The 27,366-nt window shown below is 43.5% G+C and overlaps 1 protein-coding gene across 4 annotated transcripts; it reads right to left on the reverse strand.

The window, feature by feature from the left end:
* Nucleotides 1–1,599: 1,599 nt before the first annotated feature.
* On the reverse strand, nucleotides 1,600–27,257 carry RHOA (ras homolog family member A). 4 transcript variants are annotated; one of them, XM_054837889.1, is made up of 7 exons: nucleotides 27,087–27,257; nucleotides 21,304–21,415; nucleotides 19,385–19,514; nucleotides 9,098–9,255; nucleotides 7,044–7,164; nucleotides 3,863–3,993; nucleotides 1,600–2,871 (listed from the first exon to the last, which is right to left on the reverse strand). In XM_054837889.1, exons 4-7 carry the CDS (start codon nucleotides 9,251–9,253, stop codon nucleotides 2,698–2,700), a joined length of 582 nt encoding a protein of 193 aa, XP_054693864.1. In that variant the 5' UTR covers nucleotides 9,254–9,255; nucleotides 19,385–19,514; nucleotides 21,304–21,415; nucleotides 27,087–27,257; the 3' UTR covers nucleotides 1,600–2,697. The 4 variants fall into 4 exon arrangements, with proteins under 4 accessions (XP_054693864.1, XP_054693862.1, XP_054693865.1 ...); XM_054837887.1 differs by lacking the exon at nucleotides 21,304–21,415; XM_054837890.1 differs by lacking the exon at nucleotides 19,385–19,514.
* Nucleotides 27,258–27,366: the final 109 nt, after the last annotated feature.

Here is a 27,366-nt window from a genome sequence, read left to right on the forward strand (position 1 = left end):
GTCCTTAGTATCATCCAGAACAGAGGTGGCCTCCAGAGGTGACAGATGCGACGGGAACCCAACGGGAGCCAGGCTGCCAGCCCTGGACCACAGGAAGGCTGCGAAGGAGCGATAACTCAATAACCACACGCTCCTAAGCGCGCTTCCGCTCTGATGCCAGTGGTGCAAGGGACGAGGAGAGGGAGCTGGAGCTTCTGGTCATAAACAGGAGACACTGACTTACCGACACGTCTGAACTTGGAGAAAGGCAGGTCAGGCCTGGAAACCTAACACCAGCTGGCGGAGAAGGCAGAGGAGACAGGGAGGTGGTGCTGCAGGTTAACAAGAGCTTAAGACTGGAACTGGGGTAACAAATTAATTCCTTCTGGGTGGAAGTACATCAGCAGATACACCACCCACGAGCTGGGTCTGAAGAACATGCAGACCATACTCAAAGCCCCTGAGGAGCAGCTGAAGAGCTGCTCTGTAACTGTGACCACAGAGAACTGCAACCCAGTGGCTCTGCAAGACTGAAAAACCCCCATTTTGCTCAACAGCAACCACCCCCCAAACCGCCCACAACAACAAACCCCCAAAAAAGGGAACTGCAGAGTGAGCAACCTTGTTAACAGGGCAGAGAATGACATCATCCCAGGCAGCCCCGCAGCTGCAGCAGGGAACTTCCTGCTCTGTTCAACCCTGTCACCCACCATGGGTGGAGAACAGGCACCAGCCGGTGCCACTGCCAAGCTGGTCAGACGCTCCGCTCTGGGGCATCTGTGGCTGCAGAGGGAGGGCAAGAACCAGAGGAACGGGGCACTCCCACAGCCTCAGGCCTTTGTTGCAGGAAAAGGAATCAGGAACATTGTGAAAAAAAGGAGAAAAACAAGGAAAAAAGAATAAAAAGCCACACTGGCATTTTTTGGGATGTAACTCAGATGCAGCTAGGCACTCACTTACATGCACCCCCTCCTGCCCAGCCCCGCGGGCAGAGGCTCTCAGCTCAACAGCAGCCGCTGTAAATACCAGTGCAAGCACGGCCATGCACGCTGCTGTTCCCTGTCACCTCTTGCCCAGGAGAAGCACACTCTGCTCTCCAGCTGGGCGCAGGGCAGCAGCTCCTAACTCCAGTCCATCCCTTGTTGCGGTGCGTGAAGGTACCCTAATGAAAAAGGCAGGTTACACGGCAAACATGCTGCCACGTGCAACATCTCACACGCATAGCAGCGTGCTGGGCACCATCGCAAGCTTCTACAGCGACACCACCGTCTTTTCCTCCCTTCTTCCTACACAGCCTCCTCCTGCTCATCTATTCCCATGCTCAAGACCCGCAAATTCAACTCAAGTGACATACTCTTGTCTGGTTTGAATGTCAAAATAGGCTCCTGGGAAGCTTTGCCACTCACTGCAGGGGCCAGGGATTCCACCACTGCTCTGCTGCAGCATTCAGAAACCGCTGCGAGCAGCAGACGGGTATCACTTGCCAGGAAACAAAAATAAGTCCTAAAGCACTTGTAACTGCTCAGCGAATCCTATCACAGCTGTACAAAAATGGGATTTCTGATTCAGGCTGTCAGACGCTGGGCCAAAAACCCAGAGTGAGCAATACAGACACCAGGATACAGGGAGCTTAGAAAACTGCCTTTATTCTATTAGTTGTTGGAAAAATGAAAATACAGAAAGAGTTTAGTTGGCTGCAGAACAGCAAGAAGTTCACAGGTTAGGAGTCTGATCACTACACGGTAACCAAACTTACACAAAAAGTTTCTCTTTTTTTTTCCATTTAAGTTTTGAAACTGGGTCCAGCAGTGAACTTAAGGCAACTGAACAGTTCAGAAGCTTTGAGTGTGAGCAGGCTGTCTTTTCTCATCCCTACGGCACGTCATGGAAAAAACTCCTCCTGGGTGTGCAGACCGCTCAAATCATTCAAATGGGTCAGACTCTTACAAATGAACAGGGGAAGAGGATCAGCTGCTTTCCATCGGACTTTATTTTCAAATACAGTTTCTTAAAAAACCCAGAACACCTTAACGCAGAGGTTACAAGTAACAGTATTAGGAAATCCAATTATACAAAAAATACTACATCTAAGCTGGGGTAAATAGATTTATTTTTGGTAACATACATTTAAACTGGCACTAATTACACAGTAACTAAAAGGTAACTAACATGAAACCACAGAACTCTCACTTTTCCTTAGCTGAATGGGACTTGGTCATTTCAGAGTGATCACATTTTCAAACTAATGTTTTACACCACTGAGCCATGAAAATCAGATCTTCCTAAATGTGATAGCACTGAAGCTACACTTGATTCCACATACAGCCATGTAACTGTTGTACTCAATTAGAATAGGACGTTAGTTATAAAGTAGTTACAGACCAATCCTCTGTGTTGACAGCTTTTTCTCTTTCTAGAGAGAAGAAAGAAGAGAGAATTGTCTTCAATTAGCGCCTGGCATATCCTGTGAGTGCAGAAAAGGTTTGTTAGAGGAATGTTGAGGTTAACCTTGGGTGCACAGATGAATTTGATGCAGATTGTTATAAAAATCATGGTTGGCTTCTAAATACTGGTAGCAAGATGACTCGATTTTTAAATCTCTTAAGTAAATTATAGATAATGAAAAAGGCCAGTAATCATACACTAAGATTAATAAACAGCACTTCAAAATTACTCAAGTGCAGGGTGCTGCTTTGGCCATCTTCCTCTGGCCACGCTTTATAAGAGAAGGCACCCGGACTTTTTCTTGCCACGCCGGGCTTGCAAAGCAGCTCTAGTGGCCATTTCAAAAACCTCCCTCACACCGTCTTTGGTCTTTGCCGAACACTCCATGTACCCAAATGCACCAATGCGGTTTGCCATATCTCTTCCTTCTTCGGGTTTGACAGGCTCCTGCAGCAACACAAAAGCAACAGGTGAGAACGATCTGAAGCCGCTCCGACGCGCGCCAGTCTTCCCTTTCCCACCCACCTTCCCAGCCAAGGCAAAGGAATTTCTGGATTAAATGCACATAATTATTAACCGATCGATTAATTAATTGCTCCCCTGAGAGTGATCCTTTAAATAATAAAGGCAGATTTAAAATAAAATTTGCTGCTTTTCTCAAGATGCAGCGTGCACCTCAGCCTGGATTACACAGATGGGGTATATTTGCATACTGCGCCAATGCTTGAGGACACGATCGGTTTTCCAACACCTCTGAGCTTGAAGGCTGCAAGACCCTTTGAACCTTGAGCAAATGATTGATTATTTCTGAGGAAACATTTATGCAACTCTCTGCCACAACTGTAACAAAAGCCTATGAACAAACCCCAAAATTAATGCTTTGGTCTTTGTATAAAAACAAATATTATGCAACAGGAGCAAAAATTCTGGGACAGAGCAGAATATCTGGAGTCCCATTCCCAAGCTGGGGGTTTCAGACTCAATCTGTAAATGAATCCTAGCTATCAGCTCAGGAATGAGCTACCTGCAGTTATCACCTCAAAACATCTCCCAATAAAACTGTTTCCTCTCACATCCTGAACACACAAAATAAAGAACAACTTGAGTGCACGTGTGTTTAATGTGTCGATGTCCCCTAATTAATTCCTTTCTACCTCAGGGATCCAGCTAGGCAGCACGGAGAGCTGCTGACTGTTAGTAACCCAATATAGCTATTTGCATTGTTGAGAATGCCTTTTTCTAAAAATTAAATCCCCAAATATGAAAAAAGAAACACTCAATTAAAGATAATATATACTTTCTGGTTTCTGTCACGGATAAGTGTTCATTATGCAGCCCATCGGAAGCTGGCAGCAAGCTGCGGATGCCTATTTAATGCACTGGTACAACCACTACATGCTTTCTTCATTTATTGTAAGACTATCAGAAAGGAACCTGCCTGCTTCATTTTGGCCAGCTCTCGTCTTGTGTGCTCGTCATTCCTCAGGTCCTTCTTGTTTCCTACCAAGATGATAGGCACGTTGGGGCAGAAATGCTTCACCTCTGGGGTCCACTTCTCTGGGATGTTTTCTGAAAAGAAAAAGAAAAAAATTATGACTGTACTAAACCCCACTTCTGGGGGGAGTTTTATTTTAAAGCTTTTACCTGCTGCCTGAGTGGTTTTAGCTTGCTAATCCACACCAATGCCCTTTTTTCTACTCTTAAATTGGGAAGCAAATAGACCTGTTCTGGTATTCCCAAAAAAGACAAGCCTGTTTATGGTAATTTTAAGGCTGAAGGACACCTAACCTCTTGGCTTCTCCACATCTCTCAGCAGCTACTTGACAAGAGTTAGCATAAGGTACTTCAAAGAACAGCATGCAGAATCCTGAAGTAGAAAGTTATGGAATATTTTGCTTCAAGAGAAACATTTTATTTATCTCTAGAAGCTAAAGATGGGCACAACCCTGAAGCATCAGTTTTTACATCACTTCTTCCTCTTCTAAAGCAACATCAAACCACCTCTCCGAACTCTCCCATTAACTGTAGCAGAGATGTTCTATACACTAATTACAGATGGACAGAAACAAAGACTTTGTGTAAGTCATTTGCAGATTTGCCATTTTTCCCTATCTGCAGCAAATGAATTTGTACTCATATACAAACAGCTTTTTCCTCCGAACATAGCTTCCCTATGACGTTGTGGGTTTTTTTAAATAGAACTGCAAATGGAAGACTTGAGGGCTTCTGAAAGCAAAGCCTTGATAAATTCTATATAGCAGGAAGCATTGAACAGCCCAAAACACTTGGCTTTGCTTTCAGAAGCTCTCAGACATCTGAGCTTCACCAGTGGATGTACCTGCAGGCTACATAACCCCTTTTTATCTTCATGAAATTCCATTCAGCTTTTGAAGAGACATTAACTATTATGGCACTGTTTTCTTGCTTGAAAGAACAACTTAGACAAGCATTTTAAAGCCAGTTTTTGCACTACAGCCAAAACAACAATTCCACAGCTGCACCTGGAATGCTCAGCAGTGCTGGCCTCTAGATACTGCACACCTGAAGAGCTGTCTGGCACTTCACTGCTCCCACCACTGCTCCCAGGGACACAGGTACCCTGAGACTGGCAAGCAGGAAGGGAGGAGAGGGAGGAAAAAATAGCCGAGATCAGATTTGACTAAATTAAACCCCTCTCCCCCTGCCTCCAGGGTTCAGTAACCCATCTAGTTTCCAGGGTGGGCGGTCAGTTAGCTCTCCAGCTGCCAGGGGAGTAGCACGTGCAGAAGAAGCAGGCACAGCTCAAACCTTGTATGTTGCTGTTAACAGCCACACCAGGCACGGCTACAGCACTGACGCCAACTAAACCTCACGTTGTTCCGCAGAGGTGAAGACAATGAAAGATGTCTCTAAACACAGCATCAGGTGGAAGTGATGAAGAGAGAGATCAGGATTTCCCAGGTACCAAGCTGGCATTGATTTTTCTAAAAAGACACTTTCACACTCAACTGCCCATTCAACAGCTGTTACCCTTTGGAGGCGAGGCGAGGCAAGAAACGAGACTGAGCAGCTATCAAACATTATCCCAGTAAGACTGTAACGCCACTGGAACATCCTAAGGAATATTTTGTTTGCTCATTTACTCAAACCTTCTGTGAACTGTGGCAGGAATGGTATTTTTCAACCACTGTGGTAGCTGCATTCAAGACTAATCCTTCCATTAACTGCATTTCTGTGCTTCCTGGATCCTTTTTGTCTCAATCTTGTTTCTTGCTAAGATACAACTCTGGGAGGCCGGTTCATCCATAAGACAGATCAGAGGTGTAGTAGAAAAGCCTCTCAAAGGACAGCTCACAGTGATCGTGATCACCCCGGCAGTAGAAAACTCCACAGGATTCAGTGTTTTAATACATTTAAGAGAGAACTGGTATCTCAGTATCGATGTGCCTAAAGATCTGCCTTAACATTATCTGCATTCCAGTAAGAAACGTCACAAATAGCCACTGGTGAACAAATCCCACTGCTGAGAAGCAGATAAGGGAAATTTGTAGAGACTTATTTGTTTAACAATGGATGGATGGCATAATTACCATTTTAAAGGACAGAAATCAAAGTTCTAGAGACGCTGAGTCTCAGAAATAAGACTCTCTCCTGCTCCTTATCCTCTTAAAAAACATCCTTGTAAGATCAAATACATCGATATTTATGCATCAGATTTATAAATCAATCAGTGAAGACTTCAGTTTTGGACTCCACGCAGAAGAGGTACCCATCTAATACGCAGATTTTTGTAACGTATGTTTTTGGAACTCAGAAATCATAAATCCATCAACTCTTTTCTCTATCACAAGCAGATGTCAGTCACTGGAAGGAGACTAGGTGAGTATAAACCTCCAGCCTCTGATAATTTCAACCAGTGACAGAGCCCCCCCTCCACCATGGTTCTAGCCCTTGTTTTTAACTCAACAAGCAGAGAGCAAAAAACCCTGGGCTATTTGGGACCAGTAACTCAGAGCGTTTCAAGTTGATCTCTCTTGAATAAAGGAGGGAGGGGGAAAAGGACCAAAACCAGAAAGCTAACCTTCCCATTTACATAGAAAGGAAGTTACTTTCATGTATATAGCGTGGCCTCAAGTGTGTAAGAGCCTGCAATTTTTGAAGGAGAAATAAAAATAAAATAAAATCCATCCTAGGGTGGGTCATGCCACTCAGTGGACACCTTCTGTACCGCAGGGCTCCCGGACACAGAGTGCAGCAGCCACAGCCTTCCTGCTTGTGCAGGATTGCTGATGCAGCAGCTCCCAAGGGATGGGCACACCAGCGCGCTGCCTCAGCCCACCAGGCAACATTGCCAAGTTGCGGGTGCTGATCTAGGCCAGGGAGCTGCCTCCCTGCTCAGTGTTGTTCAAATTATGCAGCAGAGCCCAGGGTAAACACAGTGTGCTGCTGGGGCTTGCTAAACGCCACTCAGCATTGTTGAGGAACACAGGTGCCTTTAAGATCTTAAAACTATAAATTAATTTTGAAACTAGGAATGCTCTCATCATTACAGCACATGAAAATAAATTTTACAGCATGATTTCCAAGGGGAATACAGCGACACAGAGATGTAGTTCTGATTCAATTAGTGATCTACTTACCTAAACTATCAGGACTATCAATTGAAAAACACATAAGTATAACATCAGTATCTGGATAAGAAAGCGGTCTAAGTCGATCATAGTCTTCTTGTCCTGCTGTATCCCACAAAGCCAACTCAACCTGCAGAAGAAAGACCCGAGGCAGTTAGGTCACCAGGGAAGTTTTGATTCAGAAGCCGGTAACCCAAGAGAAGAGGATAAAATATTTCCATTAACACCACTCAAAAGGAGGAGACTACAAGACAAACCGCTCTGACAGGAGAACTATTAGAAATTTTATGTTCCATAACTCCAAAAATCAATTTACTGCACCTTATGAGACATCTCTTTATATCCATGACCAAGGTCAATTCTCTGAAAGGACATAAAAGCTACCAGCAGAAAAGAAGACAGAAGAAACGAAGGGAATCGGCTCCAAAGGGCTAGGAATCTCTCTGATAAGCATTCCAGAAATACCAGTTTTCAGTGAAAATAGACTCTCTAAGTATATGCTTTTTAGGATTACGTGCATTTTCAATTGGTTTACAGCTGGAACCTGTAGTGACTAAGAAATGTCAAGATTGTACTTATTTGTGCGCAAATTCATTAAAACTTCATCACAGCAGAAATTTACACTTGCAATTTGCTTTGAAATAAACCTGATTTGTGTGTAAAGCTTCTTGTTACTAAGAACTGAATGAAGTAGCTAATGTTCTCAATATTTCTCCTTATGGTGGAGCTAGGGGAGAACACCCCAATAGGATTGTTTAAAACTGTAGAAGGAACAGACAATGTTTAAACTAGGAAATTTAACAACTATAATCAAGCTCTTAAGGTATACTCTTGCTTGAGATTCTCTGATGCATCTGCCTTTGCAACGGAGTGGGTTCCTTCTTGTTTAAAATCTTACGTTCAAAAATTCCAGGAAAAAAGTCCACAGCAGCTCAGGTAAAGACAGATGGACAGAACCGGAACCCAAATGTGAGCTTGAATGTGCAATGCAACTGTTTGGTTAAATTGTGAAGATACAAAGCCTTAGTTTCATGAGTATAAAAAAAAAATTCTCCTGTATTTCAGTCAGAAATACTCCTCCACGTGACACTGGAATCAGCTCCTTTGCTCTGTCTAAAAAAAACCGCATTTTGTACCATGGCTGTTTTTTGTCTTCACATGGCTTCTGAACATTTCTGGTAATGCTCTTCTAGGAAGACAGAGGTAAGCAGCTGCCACACAGAAGAGTCTTAAGCACTGCTCTCCTACAAACTTTTGTAATCAACTTTTCAAGACAAAGTGCTTAGATAAAGTATGTCATCTAGTTACAAAAAATTCAGCTGACATTTCCACAACAGAAAATGCACTGCTCAAGCTGCTCATGCAATTTTTATTTAGATACTGGCAGCACACAGCTGATAGGGCACAACTCTCTGTTCAAGCCATTTAGAGATACAGAGATTCAGGCAGAAGGGAATGAGGAAGTTTGAGTAGGTGATAAAACTAAAAATGAAGCTCAGTGAGCTGTAGGTTTGCTTGGCTGCTAAGAATCACATTCCTTCAGACAAGTAGGACAGATGATGCTGATGTACACTACGAAAATCAAATCCCTTTGAAGCCTGTCAGTCACCTGTTCTGAAGAGGATCCTGCACGTTGCCAGGAGCGGGTATGAAAAGAGAGTCTCTCCAGGAACTAGTCTTTGTTAATCACAACAGCAGGTGGCTACCAAAACAGAGACTCCACTACACAATTCCAAAGGCTAGCAGCCCAGTGTCCAAAGCACATAGGCACATCTTTGAATTGCTCCATCTACACCCACCTTCTGCAACATTTTATTTGGAATAACTGTATGGTTTTTAGAATCTCAACTTGTGTAAGGTTAGAAATAGGTTGTTAGGCAGGCACTGGATACGAGCAGGTTCTAGCAAGGCCAGTATCTTTTCCATAGGAACACGCTTAATATTTAAAAATACATTTACAACATAAGTACTAAGCATGTGTACTAACCACTTAAAGAAGCGTAGAGATCTCCATGATATTCTGAATAAAGCTCATTTTGACTGTTACAGAAGCGTACACATACCTGCTTTCCATCCACTTCAATATCTGCTACATAATTTTCAAAGACGGTGGGAACATACACTTCAGGGAACTGGTCTTTGCTAAATACAATCAGCAGACAGGTCTTTCCACAGGCACCATCACCCACTATAACCAGCTTTTTTCGAATGGCTGCCATAGCTGAAAAACAAAATGACAATTTATTAATTCTTCTGCTGCAGCTTTTAACTGAGATGCTAATAATTAACCACCATTCCATTTCTAATTAATAAGAACTTTTAAATCGGGTCTACATGTCCACTAGAGACACACAAAGGTGTCTGGAATTACGTGAGTTCAAATTCCCATCCTTCTGAGAAAAACATTCCCCAGCACACATTGGTGAGCCACTGGGTCGAAAAATAATAGAAAGGAGAGACCAGCCTCGTTCAGCATATCTTGAGCTGTTCTAAAGGCTGAGATAGAACATCCAGAGATGTACAGTGCTGCTTGCTCACTCACTAAGAGCACCTTCTGAAAAGTGGCTTCTAGGTAATCACATAAGACATGCTTTAATTCCAGGGCAGTAACATTTTCTCATCACGCTGAATTGTCTTAACTACAAAGTGCCAGTCAGCTGGACTGAGGAGCATCTGTTGAGGTAACCAGCCTGTTCCTCAAATTACAACCACCGCACTGCAAAGGATTTTGGAAGGACACATCCCACTCCTCAATCTGCTTTCTGGACATCGCTGTTACCAGGTTAATATAGGCTGCTATCAGCTTACATTAAGAGGGGACACAGAGGGACACACCACCATGGTGCTTCACACAGGTCTCTGCTCTTCAATGTGTTGATTTGTACCAGGACCGTACAAATCCATGGCTTGCTCACACGCAACTTTGGTCTCAAAAAGATGGTATGAAAACTTGAAAAGGTTTAACGAAAGCCTCAAGTCAGGGTGGTACTGAAGGAGATGACGGTGTTTGATTTGACAAATTTCTACAAAGTCACAAGTGGCCCAAACAGTATGGATAGGGATTGATCGTTCATCACCACTTCCCACAAACGAATGCAAGGGGGCTGATACACAAATAGTAGGAAAAGGTTCAAGCCCACCAGAAAGCAATAGGTCTTGGGAACTCCAACAAGAGGATGTTATGGACACAAGAAATTTATACAGGCCTAAAGGACACTGGGCAAATACATGGAAGAAGCTTCCTACATGAGTTAAAGAATGCAGAAACTGCATCTGCCTTAGAAAATTGCCATAGTAAAAGTATTTTGAGGCTGACAGAGTACTTTGGGAAGCAACATACGTGTGCCTGCCCTCTTCTTTCTTTTCCCTAGGCATTTATTTGTGACCACTGCAGGAACAAGGCAGAGATTTAGGGAGTGACCTGGCTATAAGGGACTGGAATGAGGACAGAACCATGACTACTTTCTTCTCCGTAACATAAAGGCACTTCAGGGGAAGCTGCTTAGTCATCCCATGAAGCTTCCTGGAAATGGAGCAAACAGCAACGCCACCATAATACCTACCATTGCATGACCAAAATACCACAGAGGGAGCACCCTTGTGAGTTAACTTTTGCCATGACAATCCCAGTACCAAGCTCTATGAAGACAACTAGGGCTGCTGGTGAGGGTAGAAGGGGTCGAAGAAGAACAGAAGAGAATTAAAGGACACAGCAAAAACATTTTCTCCTTTCCAACTCTTCTCTTGCCTTATGAAATTAAGAAAAAAGGTAAAACTAACCATCTAAAAGCAATCTTTAGTACTACTACGTGTGAAGAAGCAGTGGTTATTACAGAGATTCTGTACTTCTGCTCCAGGTGCAAACAGAGAAGGACCATTTCAGCCCATCAGGGGTCAAGGACTTGTAGAGCACAGCTCTGTCAGACACAAGAAGTAATCAGAGTCTATCTCTAAAATGAGATTCTTTCACCTTGTGAATATATATGTACACACATTCAAGTTATTTACCTTAGGGATTTGGGTTTATTTTTACATTTGTGGAAGGTTTAAAATGATCCATGCTTTAAAAAGGTTTTCTTTCAGTGGTTTTAGATGGTTTTGAATACTTTCTAGCAATGGTAATATTTGTTTTTTACAGAACTGGAAATCATCTGTCCTCTGTACCAAGTCAAGATCAACTACTTACAAGTTCTACTTACTGTCAGCTTTGTCTAATCTGCCCTTAAAAACTGTAATACTGAGTCCTACAAAACCTCTGAAGCTGTCTACTCCTGTGCTCCACAATATTTACTATGAGAAAATTTCCACCCATGTGTATCCTCAACCTTCTTTGATGTAATGTAAGCCCATTATTGTTTATCCTATTTGTCATGGGCACAGGAGAATAGATTATTCCCTTTCCTAGTACAGCTGAGAATATTCATTTAGTCTTCTCTTCGGAGACCTTTTTCATTTGGGCTGCTCTACAGTAAGTTCCTCTCTATTCATGCAGCTGAATATTCTACTGTCACGCTTTTATTTATCCTTCTTCTGACTGATGTTTTATTCTACCTCCAAGTTCTAGTTCTGTCCTCCAGCTTAATCATAGCCTTGTTCAGATGCAAGTTTAATAATCATGATTCTCAGATAATTATCTAGGTCATTGATGAAGCCACACTGGAGACAAAGTAGGTGGATGACGGAATGGGATAACCTGTCCTTCCTCAGTATCCTCCCTCCTTCTCCCTTCTGTGCTAGCAGCTGGGCTCTGGCCCTTGATCACTTGTGTTACCTGCGATAGCACCTAGGGTAGGTGACCTTTTTGGCATCACCTATGGATAACTGCCTTTTTCTGCGGATTATCAAATCAACTCTTCCTTTATCTTCCTCTAAATACTTCCATTGCTCTAGATTTTTTTAAGTGTTCCTTGCCAGTTGAATGTCATTTTATGCTTTGGCCTTCTACAAACTTATGCCTAAGGTCTACAAGAAAAATGCAATTCTAAAAAAAAAAAAAAAACCATCATTTAATGTAGTGCATTCTATAAACTGTTCCCTAAAAAAAACAACAGCTTGAAAATTATATACATATATATATAAATATAAATTATTTCAGGAGTTTTATTTGATCTAAATATTTCTTTCCTAAGAAAAGCCTATCATGAAACTCTTCCTGCCTGAATCTTTCCTGAGACCTGTTGACATTATTTGGACCCAACGCGGAAGACCACTCTGCCATCAAGATGCCCATCAGCAGCATATGCTCAACCACTTCCTTCCCCCTGCTTAGGATCCACCCCATGACTGCTCATCATCTTTTACGTGCAGGACAGTCACCAGGACATCTCAAACCTGCTGAACAGTCCCTTCCATCTAGTACATCGAACATCTAGGTAATTAAAATTCTCTCATCACCAACTTCTAGAGGATCCTGCCAAGATGCTCACAAAAAGCCTCAACTACCTTATCTTTTCTTGGTGATCTATGGCATCCTTGTCTTTTTTACCTTAGTTTCACCTTCCAGAGCATTACCACAGAAGAATTCTCTCTGCATAATGACCTTGGAACAAATGTGTTGTATAAAATTCAATTCAGGATACAAAGATCAGCACTAATATCCTTGAAGCTTTCACTTGCCTCTAAAGCCCTAGGACTTGCTTTTGATTTGCCTACCTCAAGCATTCCCCATGGCATGCAGCACAGGCTGAGTCTAATTTGTTTATGGACCTCAACAAATTTTCAGAAACAGCTCAGATTATAAATGCTAGTTAGACAGAGATGCCTCAGGACGTCAGGTCCAATCACTGGACAGACCCCTCCATCAACCTCATAAGGAAGTCACCAAACATCACAACCGCTTGTTTCTTCCTGACATTAGTGGTTACGAACTTTACACCTTTATGGTACTTGAAGTTTCTTGTCTACTTGTGAGGTTGAACCCTTACTTGCTGCCAGAACAATACACTTCTGTTCAACATGTGGATGTTCAAGGCCGGAACACTGCTGTTGGGCCTGCACCCAGCTTTCTTCTCATGGCAGATTCATCTTGTATCACGGAAGGTCTCCATGCATATGGAAATTGTTCTAGTGGCGCTACATGTGCAAAACCCCTATATTTGTTCTTCAAATTTTACCAGATACCTGGCCATGGCAACAGCATCCCATAATCCATGCATATTAAGCATATTTACAATAACAATTTCCTAATTTAGAGGATTCAGTGTACAGATCAGCATCTTTTAGCTAATTATTTTTAGTTAAAATAAATACATTCCTATCCAGTGGGTAGCTATAAGGGATTTTCAGGTCTGGCAAATACTCAGAAAAGCAACATCTCCATAGTACAATAGAGAAAAACATTAATTGCTTAGAGTGGAGCAACATCTTAGTGGTGCATATCACAAGGACAACACTAACAGCATTCATAGCAGTTGGGTCTTTCTGCTGCATTTTGATATGCTCTGGTTTTCTTAAATCAAGTATTCTGAAGCCTGGAAATACATCAAATTTGGGCCAGCAGTATGTTTTGACAGGAATCAAAAAGCACTTTGCTAGCCTAAAAGTTTCATTTAAGATGTTCAGTACTTATGTTACATGCAAGTTAGTATTTGCTGCAGTACAGCCTGTCACCAGTGAGTATGTGTCTACATTGAGGGGAAAAAAACCTGTATGAATTACCTAAGAGGATATTACAAATAGACCAAATCCAAGCTACCACTACCTCACTGTCACTGAACACAAGTACTACACATTCATCTTTTTACACAATGCATAGAGCAGGGAGAGACCAATAAATCCGGAAAGCTGCTGGAACAGCACACAGAACATTGAGCAAGAAATATTGTATCCCAATTAGTGTAGCAGAATGGCTGCAGTGATTTTCTCAGGGAATCTGTGCTGTCTTCTGCAGCAAGACGACAGATCTGCAGTTCTTCCTACTCTTAAATGAACTACTCCTCCCACCTTTGCATTTATAGGATTCTTAAAACCAGCTAGTCTGCTAGATTCAAAGTGGAAACTCTCACAACATGACTCCAGTGACTCATCTGAATGGAAGAGATTCAATTATGGCATTTCCTCAACCTAGGCCAGTGCCTTTCACAGGTATTACAAGAGCTTTAGACATCATTTACTCAATCCCACTAACATCACAGGAGGTTACAACACAAGGAGCTCCTGTTTGCTGAGAGTTGCCACACTAATATCCTTGTTACATGAGGCTGCTATTTCTAAGTGCAGTAATGCTCCACGACTCATGCAACATAAAGTCCTGCTTGTTAAGAGAATCTAGCAAATACTCCAGAAGAATGAGAAATGGGGAAAATATTTTTTCTCCATGTTTTAAATGTACTCCCCCCCAAGTATTATTGTTTACTGCAATGGAATTTGCCTCTTCAGCACACTATTTTTCCAAGGAACAACATTTCCAGTGCCTCCTCTGCTGCAAATCCCAAGGCCACACAGCATGAGTGAGGATTGTGGACATGCTATTGATATTCTGAAGTTGGATAAGCTGATAGCAAACATGCCAGGTTTGCCTGTCTTGCTCTGGATCTCATCATCATACCAATCAACTACCACCAACCTTATATTCCCTGCTATGCCATACAGGCAGATCCCTTTTGACAAAACTGTGTATTGTACAAGAGATCTGGATTGTTGCATATGTTAGCAAGAACTCAGCAGAAGCAGTTCAACAGGACCGTTAAGGATGTTTCTGATGCTGAGGGGGAAAACATCCTTTAAATTCCTTACCTTAAAACCAAAATGTTGGAGAGCAAGGGGTTTGAGATCTTGTAGAGACTGCTTTGCTGCCACCTCCTCCCCACTCAGCACTTAAACAGTTTGCTATTGAACGAATTACAGCCTGGCACTCTTCTCACCTGCTTCATATCCCACTTCATTCAGTCAGCCCTGCCCTGGGCCAGCAGGAAGAACAGCAGCAAGGCTGCGGGACCAGAGGATGAAACCCTACTCATGTCCCCCACCCCGACCAGTCAAGCCCTGCCCTCTACCTACCACAGGGGAGAACTGCCTCTGCACCAGGACCTGAATTTACTCTTAAAATATACTCACTTTTGTTCAAGTTTGAGGGGGAGGAGGAATGAGTTTTCCCTAAAGACTCCAGTGATGAAGAGGACATGGAGGAGCAGGCTTTTCCCACAGTTTTCTTCTGGCTGTTTAGCAAGGTCTGGCATCAAAACTGAGAACTACCAAAACAGTTTGGAGCAGAAAGCAGATCAGCCGAAAAGCGCATAGGTCTGCTTTTAGGGCAGCTGTATATGGATAGTGAAGAAACTGAGATTGAATATGGAGCATTTGGGTGGGGGAAATGGTCCAAAGACCATGAGCAGAAAATGGGGAAGGGGCAGGCAAACAGGCCAGGAAAAGGACGGCAGAAAGATAACCGCTCAAATCCACCCTCCTCTAGAGCAGAACCCAGGATTCCCACATCTCCCAGCTGTTTAATTGCCAACAGGAGGGAAGCGCCTCAACCTTCTCCTCTGTTGAAGTCCCAATGCAAAATGTCAGTAACTATACATTTTGTAATTTTTTTTCCACTACATTTTTCATTAGTGAAAGTATGTATAAACAAATGTCAGAAACATTGCAGTTTGCTGTTGAAATGCCATTCATACTTCCTTAAATCAGCTCCTTTGAGCATACATAAGCCTATGCATGCTATCATGCTATTTTTTTCCACATAACCCATACAGGATGGGCTATGCTCTTAAATAGCAATAGCTGTGAAGTAAAGGAAACTATGACCCCAATTCACCTCTTACAGAAGTTGCAAAATGGGTAGCAAACAGCCATGAGACTGCAATAAGAGTAAGAAAAAAATTAAAAAAAGAAAAAAGGTGATTCAATTACATAAAGGAGTTAGATACAACCCATGCTTCTGCTACAGGGTTCCTAAAAGATCCCGGAAGAACTACATACACCAAAACATGCTGCAAGTGACTACTTATTTATTGTCTTTATTTCTGAAGACATCCAGAATAGAACTCATCTGTACAGCTGCACTGAAAGTAAAGCCAGGCTCTGAACTCCATGCTCAGAGTGATCATGCTCATTTGGTACCATGTACAACTTGAAATCAAGTACTACTGGGGTAGAAATACAGTTTAATTACAAGCCATTGGAGTACAAACATTAAAAACATGAATGCAGTCACCGCTATAAAGGAGACAGTCAACATGGCTTATTTCAATAATTGAAATTTACTTAATTCTGTGCAAATTTGCCTATGGACACTTGCATTCATAAACTGATAATGCACATTATTTAAAGGGATGCTAAGAAGGTCTTTGGGAAACAAGTGCATATATATTCCTTACAGCATCCAGCACATAAAGCAGTTTGACAGTACTGCAAAATAGACGTATTTACAACTATAGCTCTATGTGGGAGCAGTTGGTAAGAAAAAGATATCTGCTGGGGTTTTTCGGAGGGTTACATATGAAATTGAACACATGAAAAAAAGTCCCAAAGCTGGCAAAGCACAAGGCAGGCTACTGACAGTGCACATTAAATGTAATCCACAGCAAAACAGAATTTTTCTATTATGAGATTGAAGTACAATTGAAAAAATGACACAGAAGGTCAGCATAGCATCTAATGGGATTAAAATACTGGGCACAGGTCCTTCAGGAAGGTCCTTGGACAGGGCGAGCTGAGCGTTCAGCTTTCTGCTAGCAGTTTATTCAGACTGTGTGTTAACCATGCTCAAGTCTGGCAAGTTTTACTAGTTTGTTAAAAGTGCTTTGCAAACATAACTGTACATTTCCAGAGCCAGCTTTAAATTGGGAGCAGTATGGCTGTGTTACAACCCGAGTTAATAAACCTCACCGGGTCTCAGCCAACTCCACAAATAACCAGCTCAAGCCTCTTCATACCACATCACCAGAACTAGGAGCAGGGTCAGCTTAACTGCATTAGGTCTTAACAGCACTGGTTCAGTGCCAGCCCTGGTGAACCCTTAGCGACTGATGAATTTTATACAGTCATAAAGAGTTATCCAAAAGTACAACACTGGTGCTTAATAAGCATGGGTACACAATGCATTTCACTTAAGCACACAGCATGTTGTTTATGCTGCCTCTATGATGGCTGCGATAGGGTAGGAGATACCTCATCCAGCACGAAAGCCTGCCAGTGCAAAGTTTTTGAGGAAACCTGAATCGACAGTACTTGATCCATGTTGTGTGTCATGCGGACATAGTACGTCTAATCTGAGATATCATGTGAAGTCTCAAAGCTGGATTCATCCTATCAAATTACAGCCTTTGCCCTTGCCTTCCTCTTCAGGATAAATCCTGTATGACAACATACAATTCATCTGACTCTCAGAGAAAAAAAATGTTCTAATAAACTTGGTTGATTTCTAACCACCAAAGGAAAGAGCAACACATTTTGCTTTGCTCTCCTTCCCTGTACAGCCCTCTTGCTGGTGCTTTGCAGGAACAATGCCTCAGAGCACAATCAAACACTCCCAGGAGCACACAAACTATCTTTTGTTAAAGCACCCGAGCCATGACCTGTGCAACCCTCTATGCCCAGCACCGTGTCCCGCAAGCAGCTCCAGCAAGGACACTGACCAGGGGACCAACTTGTCCCCGTAGCTAAACTTACACTTCCTACATCTAGAGACTCACAGAACATCCTTCACTACAGGTCTACACACACATAAAAATGAGTACATTGGCTTGGTACTTCGGTCTCTCCACTTCAGCACCTGGCATTCAGGACCAGCTTGGGAGTAGATTCCCACAGAAAAGCAGAAGAGGAAAAAGGAAGCAGCAGCTTCCCCCTCCATGCTCTCCAGCCTCCAACCATTTCAGCTCAGGAGCTTCTTGGGTCAGATGTGGTTCCCATGAATTTGGTAACCTCAAACAGATTTCTCTTCCATGAGCTTGTCCAGACTCCCTTTGAACCCATGTAAACTTCCAGCACTCACGACATCCTGTTGGAGGGAGTTCCCACAGCTTAATTACACATTGTGTGTAAAGCCACTTCCTTCAAATTCAGGATTGTCCCTATTAGTTTCTTTTACTGCCTCCTAACTCCCAAATGGAAAGAGAGCAAACAATTTATTTCGCTCATCCTCTTTGCTGCTCACGTAACAGACTTTCCAGACATCCTAGTAGAGAGGAGGGTTTTTGTTGTTTGTTTCGGTTTTGATTTTTTTGTTGGTGGTGGTTTTAATACCTTTACACCGTTCACAGTAGCAACTGGCTGATGTATCGCTGGCTGCTCCCAGCATAAGGACTAACAAAGCGGTAGAGGCGCCACTGTGAGGTGCTTCAGCCAGGAGGGCCCTTGGAAGCCCAGCAGCACAGCACTGTGTACCTTCCCATCCCGCTTTGTCCACCACAGCCCCAAAGGCCCCAGGGCTGCTGTAACACAGGCCCCAGGAGCTGGAGCCCAGAGGGACGCCCCCGTTCTGACAAGGGTGTGCTGTTATATCCATTGACGCTGTATCAGTGCACCACACCCTGAGCAGCATTTCAAGTGCAAACAAGCTGCAGCTTGGTCATTCTCCAGTACAGTTTCACTCCTTGCATTAACTCAAGTGCGAACTATCTTGACTTTAAAATAGGTGATAACAGAGAATCCCCTACCATGTTTCCCACTCCAGCAGTTAGTTACATTTTCTGCATTAGCAATGAGGTTTTATTTGTCACTTCCTCATTTATTTGGCCTCTGCAAATTTCTTCATACTGGTATTTTGTGTTTCTTCCAGATGACTGCTAAGAAATACAGCCCCAGAGCTAACTCCTTCATGTTCTCACCAGACACAGATTCACTTGAGTCTCTACTTGCCTTTTAAAGCTGTTCTCTTTCTACTAAATTTAATATGAACCATATTGATTTTGTACTGGCTTAGTTTCTCACTGAAAATGACATGCAATTACTGTCAAGTGCTAACCCAAGGCTAAGATGAACACCTGTACTTAAGAACCAAACTGAAACAATTAACACTAATTGTTTCTATTTCCCTCAGTCCAGGCTGAGTGACATTGCCTTAATTCTTTCCTGAACGCTTTGTTACTTATTCCATTATTGTACCTGGGATTGATGTCTTAGTCTGATGGGATTATAATCATTAAGGTTGTCCTACTTCTCTTTATTATTACTGCATATTAGCATTCTTTCAAACTACTTAAACTGCTGCAGTATGTAAAGAGCTTTCTGGAAAAAAAATATTATATAAACCCCCTCCATTCTCAGGCCAGAGATCTTCAGAGCTGAGATATATATCAAAACAGAGGTGTCAATTACCAAGTCTGGTCAGATTAGGTGTGCAATATCATTCAACCTTTTTTAAAAATTATTATTATTATTATTCAAAGAGAGAATTAAAATACCTGATTTCAGGGAAGTTCCCTGTGTACGGATAAATAACTGGCGAAAGAGAGGAAACCAGACAGAAAGAAATGGTCAGCTCTCACAGAAGATCACCAGTGGAACCTGCACAGCTCGACATTCCTAAATGACCTGAAAAAGCGAGGAAAAATAGCAATATCACGAAATTTACTGACGATGCCAAGCTGTTCAGGTAATAAAGGCAAGGGCCTGCTGTGATCAGTTTCAGAACCATAACAGACTGTGCCCAAGCAATCAAATTTGAAATAGATAAATGTGAAGTGATACACAAGGTAAAAGCCAGATTCAACTTCCTATATGTAATGATGGACTGGGAGCTGATCACTGCTACCTAAGGGCAATATTTTAGGGTTGTATGGTTAATTCCTTTACAATACAAGCTCAATACTCCGAAGAGCTAAAAAAATTGTTAAAAATTCCAGTATTAAGATCTAGGAAAAAATGAACAAACCAGAAATCATTAAACTGATGTAGGAATCCACAAGCACACCTGCATCTTTTGACCTTGTGTGCAGTTGTGATCCTCTCCGTACCAAAAGGCTGTAAAGGAACTGGAAATGACTCCAAGCAGGGCAACACGGATGATTCAACTATAGAACAGCGTCCATATGAAGAACAACTATGACAGAACTGGAAAAAGGATAATCTGGAAGATACACAACCAAGGAAGAAAACAACTACAGGCACTTCTCTAAGATCCTAAGCAGCAGTGAGAAAAGCTGGGGCCTGAGTGTTCAGTCTTTAAAGCAAGGACAGGGGCACATGGGATGTGCCCGGTTCAAAGCAACGGCAGGCAGGCCTCCCAGCAGGGTGTTTCTACCACATTTCAACTTTTTAGATCTATAATTTCTAATTATAATTTCTCTCTGAGCTCCTTTTTTTGTCCCAGTTACTTTCAATGCTTCTGAGCTTCTGGTTTGTATTTTCTACTTTCAGTTTCTACTTTTCTCCTATTTCATCTGTAGGGCTTTCTTCCATTGTTTTTTAAGTGCAAACAAAACAGATGCCTTCATTTCCTTTCCAAGTCAGGTTATTTAATTTGCTTTCAATGCTTGATTGGGGAAAAAATATCACAAAAGGAGGTTCCTGAAACATCTTTTTTAAGCCTGTTTAAGCCAAAATTGTTAGAAATTAAAACAGCAATATGTGCAAGCAAAACTCTGTCTTAACATTGTCACTGTGCATCCTGTTTTGCAAACACCAAATTTAGCAAGGTCCTCTTGGTCTACAAGTTTTCTCTGTTCTCAACTATCTGCAAAGTTTACCTCTATGCTGTTCACCTCCCTATGTCTATATAATTAGTAAATTAACACCATTTCAGAACCCAGGGAAGAAGACTAATTCCAGCATTTCTCCCCTGCCTTACTCTACCGTGAGAAGTCCCTCCCCAAGGCTGAAGGCAAAACTGGGACTATGGGGACAGAAAACTGTCCTCAGGACCCATGGCTGCCATTGCTGTCCTTCCACCCTCACTTAACATTCTTGTTACTTTGCCCCTACTGACTAGATCTTTGTTATCTGTTACATACGATGACTTACGAGAGCATGTCTCTTATGCAATACCGAGTCCCAAGATTACTTTGCACAAAATGAGATTAGGGCTTAATATTGGGTAATTATAGTAGATCTGTGGATTTCCACTTGTGTGCAATCTGCAAAATGCTTTGCATTTGTGACTTTTTTATTCTTGGTATCCTCTTTGCCCAGACACCTCCAGCATGTCAAAGAGGATGCGGGGCACCCACACGCTGAACAAGGCAGGTTCTGCTTGGGCGAGATCGCCGTCTTTAGGCACCCACCACTGCCCCGTAGCTGGCAGCAGAAGCACAAATGGACAAGAGAAACTAACACCAGCACTTCCAGACAACCATCTTTTTGTACCCATAGCCGACACTCTCACCTGTGTTCCTCCTCTTCTCCCACCACAAGACATCTGTTGAGATTGCACTGGTTCAGATCAAACACCCACCAAGTCCAGCACCGTGCCTGACACGTGCAGGTACCTCAGATGACTACGAGTAAAAGAAGGAAAAAACACATTGATACTTCTGCAAGTGTATTTTCTCTGTTTCCAGCTTGGGGGCATTTTTTTTTTTTTTAATCTTTGTGCTCAACAGCTCATTTGATAGCATTTTCTTCTGTGATTTCATCTGTTTGATGCTGAAGCCGTGTAAATCGTTGTCATTCAAAGCACTTTGTGGCACTGCATTCTGTGGTCTCAGTACAGACTGCAGGAGAGGCACCATTGGTTTTGATCTAGACCAGATTGTGCTCAGTCACATCTTCGCCAAGCAGAAGGGTTCAAATTTTTTTAAGCATCCCTTGTATGGAGTCCATTCCTTATCCTTGATCATTCTTCTCAGTCTCTTCTTTGCTTTTGCAGTTGTGCTGTATCTCAAAGTCCATCTTCACACAAACCCCCAGTAATCAGTGTGCTAAGAACTGAGAGCTGCGATGTCATCCTGTTTTCTTCTTTATTCCTCTCCTCAAAGCCCCTCAACACGTGCTCATATGATCACTGTTGAACATTAAACTCACAATTTCACGGAATTATGACAAGCTCTTCCTCCTATGTGGCAATAATTAACTTTCACCCCATCAGTGCATAAACAAACTAAGATTATTTTTTCCCCCAACTTTGTATTTATCTGGAACAAATTTCATTTGACATTTTACTGCCTATATTTTGGTATCAGAAGGCCGAGCTGCAGTTTCTTCCTAGTCAGCTCTTGTCCTTTCTTCCCTTGCTACTCAACATCTTTCTCACCAGATCATTTATGAGTATGCTGAACAATGTAACACAGATTCCTTTCCTCTTTTGTCCCAAACTTCGCTTCTCTGTGCTTGTCAAGTCATTCAAAAACTCCAGTAGATTTAAGCAGCGACATTTCCTTTGCAAAAGCCATGTTGACTTTCTCCCACTATAAGTTGTTAGTCCATCTGTTTACTTTTTTTTTTTTAAGAATTTATTTTTAAAAAAGGTGTTGAACTCTGTGATATCCTGCTGAACTATCTTTAAGAATTGCTACCTTGTAAGCCATCTTCTACTCCTCTGGCTTCAAGGTATTAAGGGAGAAGTTACATAGCATAATTAATAATTCAGTCATTTCATCCCTGAGTTTCCTTTGGAACCCTTGGGCAAGCACCATCTGGTCTTGGCATTTTGTAACTGTATTTATCATTTTGCTCTAAAAACTTATTTGCTGACACTTCAAGCAGAGACAGATCTTCCAATGAGTCCTGTTCCCCATAAAGAGAATTTCTGGCATAGGAACCTCTTTGGACTCCTCCACAATAAACAGGAATGCACATAAGTCATTTAACTTTCTACTGATGGCTTCATCATCAAATATTTCTTTCACTTCATCATCATCTATTGGCCCTCCAGACTCCAGCAACTTTCTTGCTTCTGATGTACTTGGAAAATAATTTTTTTTTTTTTTTTTTTGCTATTAGTATGAAGTTGCTCAGAGTCTTTCTGGCGAGTCCTTGTATTTTTCATTTGACTTGCCAGAGTTCACGTTCTTATTTACTTTTCTGGTCAACTTCATGACTTGAACTTTCTGAAGGCTGTATTCTTATTTCTAATACTTTCTTTATGCCAAACTGCATGCTCATTCTCATCTGTCAACATTCCACAGTATAATTTAAAATCTTCCCAACAACATTTTCAATTTCAAGTGCAGAAGCCTAGTTCTGCTGTGGTTTACATGGAACTCAGCCTTTTCAAACAGCTTTTGGATTGAGGTTCAAAAAATGAGCCAATTCACTTTGTCAGTACCAAGTCAAGATCCTGCTGTAAGACGGCCTTCTCATCTCACACAATTTCAACAAAGCAGATAGAAGGTCAAGAACAAAAAGCCTCCAGGTGTAAAATAGAAGACAAATGAAACATTAGCAAAGAATGCAAACAGATAACTGGTACTTGGAAAGCTACTAGTTCTTTCAAACCACTGACACGCACAAAGACAACCTTCCTTAAAACTGTGAAGATGATGAGGAGGAATCACTTCGTACACATTCACACTAGAGAGCTGCTCCAAATGTGACAGTTCAATCAGTCAGTACAGAGTCAGATGAGACAGAACTATTTATTGTTGCAAAGCACTGCTAATTAACTGAGCAGAGAGATTGAATTCAGCCCCATTTCTGATTAAAAACAACAATAAAAAAGCAAACAAAAACCTCACAACTGTTGGAGCCCAAGGAAAGAAAGACCTCCTATTCATTGTGGGTGTACTGCCCAATTTTACTCAGTAATACTAGTGACTCTCCATCTGTTCATTCTACCAGGGACCTTGGTCATGAAGGCTGGTGAGAGAAAGACAGTGAACCTTGTTCTGATTAGTTTAATTAGATGATTCACTTAGGAAGGACTGGCTGTTACTCGTGTGTATGGCAACAGTGTATGGCAAATATCTTAATTAAAAGGTGGTCTACAGATACCTCAGTTCTTTTACTGTCTCAAATGCCCTTCTCAAGGGAACGCATGGTGATAGGAAAAGGACAGAAGAGAGGATGGACAGATCAGAGTTGCTCTAACAACTCCAATTATGCTTTTGGTAACTTTTGTTCACAGTTCAGAATGAGGTGAGAACAGACAGAGATCACATCAGTGCTAGAAGGCAGCCCGGACACCTAACAATGGTGTAAAATGGTTTAAAGCAATGATAACCGGTGTACCAGAGACAGTCTTTTGGGATGTTTGTGCTTATTTTTGAGATGGTAAAAGTAATCCCAAAAGTAATAATCAACTACCTCTTTCTACTTAGCTACCTAGCTATTTATACAGTGTCCAGGGTTGCAGGAGAGGAATCACACCAACAGGCAAGGAGCAGAGGATTTCCACTGCGCATTCGGGTGTGCGCATAGCTGTATCCCTGGGAATGAACGTAAGCTGTCATTTGGTGCATTTGTTTTGCACAGCGCTGTTCTGTATTACGGGGTTTCACCCTTATTACTTGTTTATGAGGACAGACTCATTAAGGATCAATTTAAGATTTAAAGGGCATGCTGGCTAGCCTTTATCGACATGCTAACTTCCTCAAACTCACTGATTAAACTTTTCCTCCACATTAGCTAAATGCATTTGAAGACAAGTCGTAAGACAACAGAGCGGCACATCAGAGTTTAAATGGATGTGGAACAACACGTGAGCCAGATTAGAGTTTAGCATAAAAGGTAAAAGCGTCTGAGTGGAGACTTGGAAAGAACCTAATGATATCACAGCAGCAGGGAATAAAATGTTACAGAGACTGAATGAGAAGATACAATTGGCTAGTGAGAAGGTAGTAGTCAAGGTCAGAAACCTCTAGGGTGGAGCGGACCACAGAAATGACGTAAAGAAGTGCCAACAGGGTTCGGGGCAACGTAAACACGTTGAGAGAAAAAGATGAAGTGTAGAAAGTAGGAAAAACAAGAGTTACCATTAAAAAAAATGAGGAAAGATGATGATATTTCTAAGCCCATCCAAACCATCAAATTGCTTTTATTTGGAATTCGCTTATCTGAAGAGCCATCGCTGGTCCTACATCCTGGTGGCAGTTAGGATCATTTAGGATGTTTTTACTGTCAATTCCTGGCTCAGAGAACTCCCTGCCTCTGGCGCTCAATTGCTGTGGCACTCAGCCAGAGCGTGAGTTTGGTGAACGAGGAGGGATAACGTAAGAATTGCTCAGCTTAGCTCTCTGACTGAATTTCTTTTGCCCCTTGTGTGAAGGTGCATTTATGTCTTGAGAAATTATTTAAAAAACAAACACGTATTCTAGTGTTAAATGATACAAATCGCCCATTAAAGTTAATTTATGTGAAGTATTTATGCTGAATATGCTGTTAAGCATTCCAGTGAACTAATTAAAATGAAATAAGGCTAATGGCAATTTTTCTTTTTTTAAACACGCAACTTGGTCCAAATCAGAGCCAGAATTAGCCTGCATATTTGAAACAGAAATGCCAGTGTTGTGTGGCTGGAGACCTGGGAAAGCCAGAACACGGCAGGAGGAGGGCACACACGTGCATTAGGAGAGCCTTCAACAGAAAGTAAATATTTTCACAAACAATCTTTTCAGGGAAGGAGAGACTTCATATTTCCCTACCGAAAAAAAATAAAAAAAAAAATCTCAAAATAAAGCCATTGGAGAATCTAGTACTTTAAGTCACAAACAAGATTTAGAACCAGTAAAACTAATTTTTGAGATTTCTGAGATAAAAGAGGGCTATAAAAGTTTGCTTTCAGAAGTACCTTGATTTAATATCACACAGACAGCAGAACTGTTACCTAGCCTAAGCTCTACAGGGAAAAAAACACAACAACAAACCTAACATTGCCTAGGTAGGTCTTAGGATTTAGTTTTCTCCGAATCCTGCGTCGTATACAGAAAGAGTGGGTGGGAACCACTGCTCATGAAGGGTTCCCTGCCACGAACAGGTGAACTGCACCAGAGAGAGAAACAAAAGCTGGATATGAGGCAGCAACTAAAAACAAACAAAACCCCATTCCAGACACCTCACAGAGACAGACTTAAAGGGATATCAAAGTAGTTAAGGCATCATTCCACTGGGGACAATACTTTGTCTGGAGTCTCTGTAATAACTTTAACTCTGTAAACCTCTGTAATAAGTTTTGGGGTTTCTTTTTTTAGACCCAAGCACGACCGAAGCAGTCTCGAGGTTCCCCTTGCCCCTGAAGGAATGGGCTTCCCGGCAAAGAAGGTTTAGGTAGCGCGTAATTTTAAGCTGGGTAATTTTCAGTCTAAGGTAAAGCTGTTGTGCCGCACGAAGCCGATCGCGCTAACAAGCTCGCTTTAACCCAAACCCGAGCTCTTTGCTACACGCTCGTCCACGTGCCCTCGGCCTGCTCGGGCTGCACCGGCTTCGGCTACGGTAGAAAAACAAAATTAAAAGTTTGTCGTCGCACTCCCAAAGGCCATTTCTTCCCTAGCTAAAAGTTTAAAAAAACTAACAAAAGCCGGGAACTATTTCCGCAGGAGCTAACGCCCCCGGGCCAGGCCTCGCGCAGCCGGCGGGACGCGCGGGGGGCTCGTGGGCGACCCACGCGTGCAGGCGCGGCCGGGCCCGAGGACCCGGCTCACCCCCGCGGCCCGACTCCGCGCTCCGGCGTGGCGGCGCCTCCCGCGCGCCCGGGTGACGTCACCACAACAAGCTGCCAGTCAGCCGGGTCACCCCCACCGCCCGGTGCCCACTCGTGTCACACCCCACGGCGGGGAGAGCGAGCGCCGCCTCCGCGCCGCCCGCGGCGGAGCTGGCGGGAGCGGGGGTCCCCGCCGCGGCCCAGGCGCCGAGAGCCGGGCGAGGCGCGGGCGGCTCCAGCGGGGGAGCCCACGGGGCCGCGCCCCAGCCCGCCCGCCCGCCCCTCCCCCGCTCCCGCCGCCCGGAAAAGGCCCCGTTACCGGCCCCGGAAACTTGGGGGCTCTCGGAGGGGCGGCCGGGCCGCCGCACACGCCCTCCCCTTTTGTGCGCGCGATGCCGCCCGGACGCGGCGGTGAACGGCTCGGCCGGGCCCGTCCACCCCCGCCCGCAGGCCGCGGGCTCCCGGCGGGGGGCGGGCGGGCCGCACCCGGCGGCGGCAGCAGCGACGGCGGCGCCGCGAAGCTGGGGGGGGGGGGAAACCCAGCGAGCCGCCCCCTCTCACCCCCCCGAGCGGCGGAGAGCTTCCCCCGGTACCTGCGGCCTGCGCTGGGTATCGCTCCCGCCGCTTCCTGCTCCACAGGCCCGAGCTCGAGCAGCGGCGAACGGAAACGGGCGGGGCGGGGGCGTGCGCGCTCACCGGCCCGGCGCGACGCGGCGCGGCGCTGCGCTCCCTCAGCCCGGCCCCGCCCGGCCCCGCCCGCCTCCAGCCCGCGCGCTCGCGCGCGCGCCCCCGTCCGTCCTATGGCCAATCAGCGCGGCCGAGCGCGGGGGCTGCCGGGAAGGGGCGCTATAAAAGCCCGGGTGCTATTTACGC

Source organism: Grus americana, chromosome 11 (assembly GCF_028858705.1).
Source record: "Grus americana isolate bGruAme1 chromosome 11, bGruAme1.mat, whole genome shotgun sequence".
Classification (NCBI taxonomy): domain Eukaryota; kingdom Metazoa; phylum Chordata; class Aves; order Gruiformes; family Gruidae; genus Grus; species Grus americana.